The sequence below is a fragment of the Epargyreus clarus genome, unplaced genomic scaffold (assembly GCF_041222505.1).
Source record: "Epargyreus clarus isolate Ecla_fem2 unplaced genomic scaffold, WU_Ecla_fem_2.2 ptg000015l, whole genome shotgun sequence".
Lineage (NCBI taxonomy): Eukaryota > Metazoa > Arthropoda > Insecta > Lepidoptera > Hesperiidae > Epargyreus > Epargyreus clarus.
The window spans coordinates 603264-616202 of record NW_027332223.1 but is presented as its reverse complement, the minus strand read 5'-3'; the positions used below and the strand labels follow the sequence as shown (position 1 = coordinate 616202).

Genomic DNA, 12939 nt, shown 5'->3' with positions numbered 1-12939 from the left:
TTGAAGTTACTTCCATTGGCGTGTCTGAAAAAATAACATAGAAGAAAAAAGCAGTGAAGTTTAGTGTAGGCCGAAATTCCACGGGCCGAAATAACATATATTTTTAACATGGGAATGTATTGCGCGTGCTGAAGTGCAGAACAGCGGTTTTTCAAGGTTCCGTACCTAAAGGATAAAAACGGAACCCTATTATTAAGACTTCGCTGTCTGTCCGTCTGTCCGTGTGTCACAGGGCTCTATCTCTGGAACTGTAATAGATAGACATTTGAAATTCTTACAGAGGATGCATAACTGTGGCCGCTATAATAACAAATAATAAAAATAAAAAAAAGTTGAAAACAAAAAGGGGTCCCCATACAGCACAAACTGCTATTCGATATTTTTCCAACTAACTTTTGAACCGTTAAAGGTAGACAGTTCAAATTTTCACAATGTGTGTACTTTAATGGCTGCTGCAATATTAAATACTAGAAATTAAAAAAAAAATGAAACTTTTGGTTGTACGGAACCCTCCAGGTGCGGGTTTGATTTGCACTTGGCCAATTATTAGTAACGCGCAGACCCGCGGGCCACAAGGGAAAGTCGGGAGCCACACACCACCCGTGGGTGTCGGGTTGCCGACCGTTGGTGTTGAATATTATATTTCAGAAATTTGCTGATAAAGTATCTAATGATGCATATGTACATAGAAATGTTTTTGAAATTCTACTAAAGTGTTATATGTATGTATACGGGAATCGTTTAGGTTCGAAGTTAAAAACGTGAAATTTTAGATAACGGCTATTTAGACAAATACACAACAACGTTGAAGGGGTGCAAATTTCATATATGATAATGCGTAAGTTTATTCAATTTAGCCTAAATTTTGGTATACTGATTAGGTACATCGCAACTACTTTGGACACACTGCGTGCCAACATTTTGTCCTGCCGTGGGGTATGGTTGTGGTGGGTATGCGTGGATTAGTGATGGTGATGTGGTAGACACATAGACCTTGGATTAAAATTTTGGGCTAGAACAGGGCTACCCCGTATCCCCTGCCTGTCGTACGAGACTAAAGAGGGACTTCTGGAGTTGCGGGCGGCAAGAATGGGAGCTCTAACCACCCAGCCAGAGACCCTGGAAAGAACCGCTGTATGTAAGGCCCCATATAACATAGACGATTCCTACGGAATAGTGTAAATAATAATTATTGTATCCTACATGAAACTTATATTTTAAAGAAAGTTCTAATTATTGGACACTAATTAGAGTTTTCGTGTATGTTTTTGAAGAAAGCTTGACCAATTTAGGTACACAGTGACGGAAAAAAAAGCTTTTATTAATTAAATATTAATGCTCTTTATCGTTAAAATTGTTAGGTACAAATTTACGATTACAGTTATTTGTATGTCATATAATATTGCTTTACGCGGGCAAAGCCGCGGGTTCTGCTAGTATAAATATATTTTATACTGAGGTATTTGTACGTGAGATATACCTTATGTACCCTTATGAGAATAGTATTTTTTAACCAACTTCACAAAATGAGGCGGTTTCTCAATTCTACCGTATATAATATGTCTTTTTTATGTTTGTTCGCGGATAACTTCGTCGTTTATGAACCGAACTGGATGATTTTTATTTTGTTGGAAAAAAAGATATTTCCAAAGTAGTTCCATTATAAGAAGGGTCTGATGATGGCAGACCAGAGAAATCGAGGGGAACTTTTAAAAATCGTAAGGGCGACTAGTGCATTTGTAAGATTTTTAGTATGTCATCACTAAAAAAGGTGAAAAAAAAATAATTAAAAAATACAATCGACTTCCATGTCACTACAAAGCAAAAATCAACTGAAACAAATTTTGGCTCAGCACATATCTCCGAAGCCGGCGCTCATATTGAACACGCTGTTTACGCCGTTATCCAACGAAATATATTTAGCACCGACTTCAGAACCATGTACCAAACCAACATCCACTTCAGCTACCCTCCACTTTGCAGTGACACAGAAGTCGGCATTTATGTGTTATTTTTTTTACAAAAACTAACTGTGTCGTATCTTTGTTCAATAACGAAATATTTGGTCATATTGCACTTTTCACTGAATGTGGCATTATGAATTGAATACATAATTCTGTTATTGATTGATTGAACTATGATCGAAAGTTATTGATGTCTGACCAGATTACGTTGTCAATACAATCGAATGATTGTTTGATGACAGCTTGTGTTTTTAAACTTCTGTGATTGGCTAAAACTCCACGTGATTTAAGCTCGGTCCCGCCTTCAACGAACACGTTACAATTTCAATATCAGCATTAAATATCAGCATCTTTTGTTGTGGATGCGGATGCTGATGCTGATATTCAAAAGAAAGCTGATAATCAGCGGATGCTGATGCTGATGCTGATATTCGCAACAACCCTATCCATACCTGTAAGTACTATAATACAGGCGTAGTGAGCCGGTTGGGGTGAAAAAACGCGAACCCGTCGTCACTTATTGTTTTTTTGGATCGATTCGCGAGCAAAACTATAACGAGTCCGCGAGCTAAATTTTCATCATCTCCTTAATTGCACCTACAAGGCTGCAAGTATGGTCTCGGCGTCTAGCTGGTTACTAATGCAGCCGGAATCCTTGTACCAACCAACCTTGTACTTGATCCAACCGATGATATCATTGGATCGAGGGCTTGCGATCGAGTCAACAACAAGAGCGTAAGGTAAAGCGCGTGCGTGGCGGCGGGCAGGTGGAGTGCGAGGTGCGCGCGGAGGCGGCGGCGCTGCGGCGGCGGCTGGCGCGCAAGGACGCGGACCTGCGCGGCCTGCTCGAGGTGCTGCGCCGCCTGCGCGACCCCGCCGCGCCGCGCCGCCAGCTCGACACCATACACTTCAACGAGGTCACGCAATCTGACATATTCGGAACTGATCTATGGTAACTTAAACAGACATACGATACTTGTTACCGATACGAGAATTATCTCTGGACAAATCACCTAATGTTCTCATTTCTATAGAACCCTACTAATGTTTGGTTATTCATTGACTTCCAAATTGATTTTCTACAGATGAATTCCTACAAAAATGGCATTTGAATTTTAATACGTCGCCTAATTACTAAAGTGATATAAAACGCTTTACTATTTAAATTCATCCGATAATATCCAGTAACTTATCATTAATATCAAAATCCCTAATCTGGTTTGAAATTGGTTGTATTATTTTTTTATAAGTCAAAGCCATATTATGGCTGATCGAGTCATATGCCACATCGTTTTATGGAAACACCTGTTTATTATTATCGTCATAATTAATCATTGATTAATTTATTAAGCTAAAGCTAAAAAAAAACAGATCACGTTCATTGTTTATATTTCAGTAATCTTAACACTTAATGTTTTTACAGGCAAGAAAATATGGACCAAGGCGATGTTAGGAAACACATGAAAATAGATCTGGAGAAAGCAAGAATTTTGTAATTTTGCTACAACGTTTTACACACGTTTTTTATAATTTTATTTTGTACGTTTATTGTATTGATTGGATTTTTAATATAATTATGTAAAATGTTAAGTAGTTTTATTAATATTGTTAGGATATTTATCAATAACATTACGTCTACATGGATGCCGTAGGCTTTACACGGTATTGTCACTAATTGTTCAATAAAATGAAACAAAATTGGTTCAACATTAATCAATAATCAACTTTTAATATTGAGTTACTTGAGGCTGTCTGAGCATGCCTACTACACTAGTACTTGCGTAAAGTTTTCTTATAAGAAATATTTCAAAGCTAAGGACAGATACATATTTGTGTTCTTCCTTGCAGCGAGATAAAAGCAAGAAGTCGTGCGATAAACTAAAGGAGTGCAACGAAAACTTGCAAAAAGAAATCATCGCAAAAGATAGGTAAGATAACACAGATGAAATAATAGAAATATTTGAAATTAGATATTTATCAGTTTGCATTATTACTTTTGGAAAAGAGCATTTAATGCTTCCTTGTATCATTTCGAAAGTCCAAATTCAGAAATGTAGGTAATGATTCCCAATTTACCAGTATCTTTAAAATTCCACATTACTTTTAGGGAGATACGGAGATTGAATAAGGATGCACAGCATTATGAACAAACCATCATATCTTTAAGAAAAGAGATGTCTTTGAGCCAGTATCATACTCCGTTAGTATTCAGTTATGTACAAAATAGTTGTAAGAGAATTGACTATACATATATTTGTTTGACTATAAAAGAGAGAACTAAGTGCAGTTAAAAAATATTGCATACGATATTGTCTTGCGCCATCGATTTTGGGTTGTTAAGCATCTATTGCTCTACGTTGCGTGGTACAGATTGCAATCCAACGGTTAAAAATTGCAGTAAAAATAGCTACAAAAGTACTTTTACAAGCCTCATAACAATTTTCATGTATCGACAGATTTTTGTTTTGACTTCCTTGTTATTTCTGATTGCGTATTTCTTTCCAAATCCCCAAACACAAACATCTTCAAAATATTTAGATTCGGTCAATCAACTTCATTGCTTGGGACAGTCTACTAAAACGTTCAGTTTCAAATGTCCGTGTGTTTATGTAAATGTGTTCTGTCCCAACTTTCATTCATGAACACGAACTGTAAAACACAACAGAAACATACATTTTGATTAGGATCCAGATTTACGGCGACGCCACGCGTAGCCATTAACCCAGAAAAGTGAGACACTGCGGAAACCACCGTCAGCGCGTTAACTGACAAATATATTTAGATTGTCGCGTCTTATGGATGCCGATGTAGCAATACCACTTCCTTTTGAAACGTGAAAAAGTTTTAATAGCTCTTATATCTTTGATGTCTCGAGACTTAAACACCGATAGAACGAAATATTCTGCAAATATATCGCCGTAATCAAATAATAATTGAGAACTATTAATTGCAGAGATGTCTCAAAACTTGATGCGGAAGTTACGGCAGACATTTGCTGTCCTGGCATGCAGGTACTACCTTAAATTATAGTAATTTGTACAAAGATACAATAAATAAAATATTTTCTAGAGTATCTTCCCAAAATGCCGAATAACTTTATCGTAACTTTCTGCTTTGGTCCAAACTTAATATGAACAGACCTGAATTATTTTGCAATTTTCAATTCATTAAAATTTTATAGAGGTGTCATAGTTCAATAGCTAAGTATGGTTAAATCAAATGGACATTATTAACATGGTGGTGTAGATTGCGGACATAACGCCTGTGAAGGATTACAGCTCTTTACTACGCAATGAGTACCAGGAACGCTTGCAGGAAATGGAGAACAGCTTGAAGGTAACATTTTCTTATGTTTGCTTTACCCATCGATTAGAATTAGGTAGGTTCTATTAAGATAAGCTTTTTTATTATCTTGGAATATTTTGTCAGAGAGTCAAAATTATAGCAGATACGCTTATGATGCTAGCCTAGACCTTAAACTCCTATACGACATACGAGGATTCCGGACATCTCAGAGCATCAAAGTAGTATAATTATTTTTCTTAACAACATTAATCTTTATATTTCATTTAACAGATACCATTTATTGGAGACATAGAGCATTATATGACAATTAAATAGGTACCAGTTTCTAACTTTCTATGTATGAAGAAAGGGCTGACTTTTTTATATTTGTTTAAAATTAAAATAAAAGATTTTTCATTAAAAAACAATTTAATCAGTAGCAACTACTTATAAATCGTACATATTAAACGTGAATATGTACATTGCACTGTCGAGTAGTGTAGCGCGGAGAGCGTGCGCACGTTGCGCGAGAGCAACGTGTCGCTGGGCAAGGAGCTGCACTCGCTGCGGCAGCTGTGCGCCGCGCTCGGCGAGCAGTGCCGCGCCTTCGCCGTGCGCGCAGACTTCCGCGACGAGCTCGTGCGCGAGATGCGACGGCAGCTGCGACACGCTAAGACCAAGGTACCACAAGGACCACTGCTATGCTCGAGTTACAGATTACCTAATAGCCCTTACTACATCAATAATCCTACACTAGGATGCCTATGAGATGAGAAGTCTAAATTCGTTACTTATTTATGTTTCTTAGTGTTACCACAAATAAAAACGATTTATTTTGTGGTAATACTAAGAGGTTGATGGGGTTGATTATTAATATAAATCGTTTTTATTTTGTGGAATTACGGCATTCGGCATCTTGTTTATGATATTGAGGCAGTAAAAGAACTTAGTGACTTGATATCTATAAATCACAAATTCGGTTGTTATTCTACTTGAACTGATTCTATGTACCTCTTATCTGTAAGGGCAAAGTTAAAAGCTCTTGTGTAACTGTAGAGATACAGGCAGAGACCTTACCACTGCCCAGACCAGCATAGCAACGCTTAGAGCATCTGTTTTACAATTGATATACATGTAGTGGCGACCTCTGAAGTCGAACCATGAAGGGTTCCACCGTCTTTAAGAAGGGATTTCTTACTAATGTACTTTTTTATAGTTCCTTCCGCGTATGATTTCAGTAACCTGCCTGAAATTGGAATAATCTAATTGTGATTGATTACTGTCTATATCAACAGTTAAAAGAAGCGTCCGAAGCGAGTGGCCTCAAAGTGTCGCGGGACACAATATCAGCGCACGAAGTGTGTCGCGACTCGGCGTCGTGCGCGTCGGCCGCGTGCGTGCGCCAGCAGCCGCGCCGCGCGCTGCACTGGCCCGGCGGCAGCGGCGACGAGTCCTCCAGAGCTGAGTAGACCTGTATAGTCCGCGCCAAACTGCTACTCCGCTCTGAACTTCTTGCGAGCAAGTATAGTCATACAATTTGCTATGGCGACGCGACTCATTTCTATATCAGAGAACTAGCAGTTTGGCGCGGACTGTACTAACGTTGTTTTAGGTTGCGTCTAGTATGACGTGACTGCATTATGTTGCGTCCAGAATGACGTGACTTTAATATGTTGCGTCAAGAACTACGTGACTGCAGTATGTTGCGTCCAGAATGACGTGACTTCAATATGTTGCGTCCAGAATGACTTCAATGACGTGATTGCGTGATTTGCGTGACTACGATCATTTTATATTTCATGTACAAACTCAGGTGGATTTAGTGAATATTTTTCTTGCACCAAGAATGACACGAATTCAATGATTTTTTTTTTATGTTTGGAACATGGTTCGGTACGTTACGTTTTGTGATGGGTTCGGAACAACGGGATTACAATGTACGAGTACTTTTATGTTGCGTCTAGAATTACTTGACTTCAAGAGTGTCATGTATTGCGTCCAGAATTAACCTACATTGCACCTTAAATATTTTTCTGTTATCAGTTAGATACATGAAAAAGAGTTCCAAACCTAGCTGTTTTTGTTAGTTTTATTTAGTTTGTTTTCATATGTTGTAATAAAGTTTTATGTTATGCATCTTTGTGTATATATTTTTACCGCGCCAATTAATCTTAATAAAGTGTATTTAAAAAGGTGAGCAATAATATTTTTTTAGTATAATAAAAAAAATATTTGAAATGACGCTAAATTTATTCGTATAAATATTACGGTATGGACCAAAGCAGAATATCATTATTGTAGTGTATGAGGGTCATTAGCATTATTGAGTTATGTGCACGAAATCTTACTGACCATATGACTGATTGGAATCTCCTTTCTAATAACTTCTTTCTTTTTGGCACAAATTAGCAAGAATATGAATCAATGCTGAGGTACTGAATAAATCATGTTATGAACACACGTACTTTACTTTCAGGATACTGTGATCACTTCAACCCCGAACACAAGTCGTGAATTATATGAAGTTAAATTAGACAAAAGCAGTGATGTCTCCTTTATTGATCGCGTAAGTGTAATAATTGACTTACCTCTAGAGATGCTCATAATCCAGTGAAGCACTCGAAGTATTTAGTTTAACAGTAGTATTGCTACGTACCTTTTTCTGATTTATAACAGCGATGTTGTCCTGGTATGAACCGTACGCTGGCTCAGAATCACATTTCTATGCAATATATCTTAGTTTTCTGGACCAGTAAAACACCTATGATATAATTCCTCTCCGAATCGCGGTGAGTTATAAACGTACCTGTATAAGGGACTGGGCCAAAAACGGACAATTCAAATTCAAATCACATTTATTCAAAATTAATTCGTATATAACTCTTTTTGTACGTCAACAAACTTTCACGGCTTCCGAGATTATTTCGCTATGGAGAAGCGGCGAAAGAAACTCTTCTTTATTAAAAAGGTCTTCTTTATTACGAGCACTAAATTCTTAAGCTATTGTATATCAAATTGCAGGTGTTCAGAGAGTTCTAGAATTAAGTTTACTTGCACTTTTGTTATTTGTATAATATTTAAGTTAGTTTATTTTTCTAGATTTATAAAACTCTAGATAAATAGTTATTAATTTTCAGCCGCCGTCGCCTCCCATAATAATTTCGGACAGATCGAAAGATTCTCCAAAACTTGGATCTTCAAAATGCCATGGGTCTGTCAAGTCACCTCGGTTCCGTTTGGACCAGGACCACGCTTCTCCTGAGAGGCGGACTGCTGATGCACAGTCGTATGTATACTTACTGGACCGGTAAATTTAACACTTAAAATTAATTTTCTATAAATTGGGCAACTCTATTTGGTATCACATAGTTATTTGAATGCTAACTGAATGATGTGAAGCTGGATGTCTTCGGTGCAGTAGTAAATCCCTCACTTGATCTAACAGTAAGTTATGTTATCGCAGGACCCTAAATCATTGTATCTTTACAAAATTTTAAATGTTTTATTCTTATATTTTCTACTTCAATCCATTTACCTTATTGTATATTGCAGAGAAGTAAAACCAAAGTGCCGAACACAAGGATGCAATACTTCTGGTAATGTAAGCAATCTTATTTTCTATTGTCAAATACATGGTTGCTGACCATTAACATGGTTTCTATAGTCGGTCGTATAACTTGACTTGTCGCGAAAGTAAGTAAAAAATGACACTGCTTCCTATTTTTTAAATTCTTAATTCGAACTATGAATAGCTAATAATTCGTTTAGCAAATGAGTTGTATTAGTCATGGCGACGTCAGGTTAGTCACGTTCGTCAGATCAAACAGTTGGCTGCCAGAACACGGCGGATGGGCCGCGGGGTAACGAAATGCATGACACTATGACGGACGGTGACGCGACCGGCCACTGTCCTACCTGTCGTACAGGCAAGCCGGAAAGTGGATTTCAATATTACAATTATTATAAAGGCGTTACTGTAGACTCTGTCTTTATTTTACATTCATGAACTAGAATTTTTGCCATATGAAGGAAACCTTTGAAAGGAAAGGAAATTTTTGAAAGCATAAATCTTTCAAAAATACTTATTTTGTATATTAGCATGACCTAAAAATAAACATATAGGTATGTACTATGTACCTATATGTTAAAAAAGTTATTTTTTAAAATTAATTAACTGGTGTCTTCAAAAATAATATGACAGTAGTATCTATATTACAATACTATCAGGATTTATGCTTAACGACAGAAACACATCCCTAAATGAGATATTTAAATTGAAAAATGGAACAAAACGTCGATTTCCTATTTTCGTTTATTTGTACCGTTTTAATGGCACGACGTGATGAATGTTTTGACGACACATTCTATGGGATGGTTTCGGCCATCAACGTAATATGCGTTGGGGGAAATAATCTATTACTTAAATATTTTTTACAAAGTTTCATTCTATCTATAAATTCAAATTCAAATTCAAATTCAAATTTTTATTGCTCATGCATACAGTACATAATTATGGTGTTACAAGTATGGTATTCGAACATGCATGTACCCTGCTAGGGCATTGCAATGAAGTACATTCACATTAGCTCATATTTATCTTAACTTAGAATCGTCATTGTTTATATAAAATGGAAAATACATTATTATTACATTTTAATAGGTTCATATCAATAAAATGTCAATATTTATACAAAGTCAAATTAATCAATTATATAAAATTAATATTAATGTATGTAAATTGTATTTAATTAAGTATAGGAATGTCAACATTATCATTATTTAGGTTAAAGGTGAGATTTTTATTGAAGTAGATTGTAGGTATAGTCATTCAAAAAATTCTTGTAGTGAATAATAGCATTTACTTATTAATAGTTTCCTTAGTTTGTTTTTAAATGTAAGCGAGTCTTCATCTTGGATTTCTTTCGGAATTTTATTATATATTTTGACGCACATAGAATAGGGTCCGGAGCCATACATTGCTAGTCTAGATTGTGGTATTGCGAGTTTGTTGGGATTTCGTGAACTATATTTTTTTGTTTCATTGGAGCAGACAAATAGATTATTATGTTTTTTTACAAAGTTGCATATTTCTATAATGTACATGGACGTTAAAGTTAATATATTGAGATCTGTGAAATATTTTCTACAGCTTTCCGATTGTTTAATGTTGGCTAATATCCGTACGCATTTCTTTTGTAAGGTGAATAATTTGTTAGTGTCTGTGCTATTTCCCCAGAGTATTATGCCGTATTGGAGCCACGCGTGCGCATATCCGTAATAAGCGGACTTAGCTGTTTTTAAGTCCGTAACCTTTTTTAACTCATACAAAGCGTATATAAATCTTGATAATTTTGTTGATATGTATTGGATATGATTTTTCCAGTTGATATGTGTGTCGATGTGTAGGCCTAATAATTTAACGCTATCTACACATTCTATATGTGTGTTATGAATTTGATAATTAATATTTAAGGGGCATTTCTGGTGAGGTCTAAACTGTAATATTTTTGTTTTGTTTATATTTATTTTTAAATTATGGTCGCTTAGCCAGGAATTCACGTTATCCAACAGGGTGTTTAACTTTTGATTCAGTAGCGAATCATCAGAGCAAGGAAATACTAATGAAATATCGTCAGCAAATAGAATACTTGTGGTGTTTACGCATTTGGGCAAATCGTTGATATATATTAGGAATAATATACATCCCAGCACGGATCCCTGTGGTATTGATTTTTTAAGTTCTAAAAATTTTGATTTTTCTTTTGTTATGATACCTGTTTGCATGTCGTAATGTTCTATTTCGGTGTATTGGGTACGGTTATTTAAATATGAAGAAAACCAATCGTATGCTGTTCCTCGTATGCCTATTCCGTGCAACTTCTTTAGGAGGATATCATAATTAACCCGGTCGTATGCTTTACTCATATCTAATAAAATACCTACGGCGTACTTTTTTTGGTTTAATAATTGCAAAATTTGTTGTATATATTTAAACACTGCCAGTGTAGTCGAGCGATTTTTCCGGAAGCCGTTTTGACTCTCATCTAGAATATTATATTTTTCACAGAAGGAATAGAGTCGGGTAGTCATTACTGTTTCAAAAATTTTTGAGAAGCTTGACAAGAGAGCTATAGGACGAAAGTTGTTGCAGTCAGTTTGATCGCCTTTTTTATGGATCGGTGTGATTTTCGATATTTTTAATAGATTCGGTACTACACCTTCCGAGAGAGATTGATTTATTAATATAGTAAGAGGAGGGCTTAACTCGTTTATGCACTTTTTTATTAGTATCGGGGGTATTTCATCCCATCCAAAACTATACTTGCTTTTTAAATTTTTAATAACAGATGTAATTTCTTTTTGTTGAACAGGTCCGATATATATAGAATTTTCAGTGGGGTGTATAACGGGTCTTCCTTGAGGAATGTGATTTTCGTCACTTTCCCCCGTTGTCGCAAAGAATTCGTTGAAATAATTGGTTATAATTGAAGGATTTGTTGTCATATTGTTATTTATTTTAATTTTTAAATTTTGTTTCGGTTTCTTAATAAATTTATTTGTATTAACTTTTATTATATTCCACATGGTTTTTGCAATATTCGTTGATTTCTTTATTTTGTTTATATTCTGTATCCTTTTTGACTTTTTTATACTTTGTTTTAATATTTTTTCATATGTTTTATAGTGATTATGTAGTATAGAGTTTTTAGTTTGTTGTGTTAATAGTTTTAATAGACGTTTATGTTTACATGATACTTTTAGTCCACGTGTTAGCCACTTTTTTTCGTGATATGGTTTTAATATTATTTTTTCCTTTGGTATATGATTGTTTAAAATATTTTGTATTTGCATGTGGAAGATTGTATAGTTATGGTTTATATCTTTGTCATTTGTTAGGAGTTGTTTCCAATTTGTCTTTTCCAACTGGGTTTTAAATTTTTTTATGTTATCTTCATTAAATCGTCTTTTTTTTGCATACCAAATATTTCTATGTCCTGATCGTGTTTGTGTTTCATATGTATATATCACAGCTTTATGATCCGAGAACCCGTAATCGTATACATTTATTTCACTTTTAACGTTCTGAAAATTTGTAAATAATAAATCTAAACACGTTGCACTAGTTTTTGTAACTCTTGTGGGTTTTTTTACAAACTGATGAAAGTTACATTAAAATCTCCTCCCAAAATTATGTTCCTTTTAAAATAGTGTAAGGTTAAATATTTTAGGAGTTTCTCCAAAGAACTATAAAAAATTTCGGAGTGACGGTTTTTTTCTGGCCAGTATATGACTATTACAACTAGATTAAGATTAGAAATTTCAATACCACACGTTTCAAAAACGTATTCTACTGACATTTTAGATACTTCTTTGAGAACAGTATAATTTAGAGGTTCTTCTAAGAATATACATACGCCGCCGCCGTCGTGTTGTTGTCTACAGTATGATGCTGCACAAATATAGTTTGTTAAAAACAGTAAGTCTCTTTTAGCTTCTGTTATCCATGTTTCCGTGAAACAAATAATTTTTATTGACTTATCGTTAGCCAATTCTGCTTCTACTAGATGTCGCTTGTTATTAATACTTCGAATGTTCTGGAATATTATTTTCAAATCAGTCGCGAAAAGTGTGATGTTTTGATGGTGGTTTTGTGTAATTTCCTTTCGGGGTTTGACGTGTGATGTCTTCA

General features: G+C 35.3%; 1 protein-coding gene across 1 annotated transcript in view; it reads left to right on the top strand.

Annotated features, from left to right (window-relative positions):
* LOC140748214 (uncharacterized) overlaps window positions 1-12939 on the top strand; it is a 32750-nt gene that overhangs the window by 3006 nt on the left and 16805 nt on the right. Inside the window, exons 3-8 of the mRNA XM_073080974.1 lie at window positions 3813-3892; window positions 4072-4164; window positions 4918-4975; window positions 7726-7815; window positions 8387-8535; window positions 8802-8850. Of these exons, the coding sequence (XP_072937075.1) occupies window positions 3813-3892; window positions 4072-4164; window positions 4918-4975; window positions 7726-7815; window positions 8387-8535; window positions 8802-8850 (519 nt within the window). The remainder of the gene's footprint in view (window positions 1-3812; window positions 3893-4071; window positions 4165-4917; window positions 4976-7725; window positions 7816-8386; window positions 8536-8801; window positions 8851-12939) is intronic.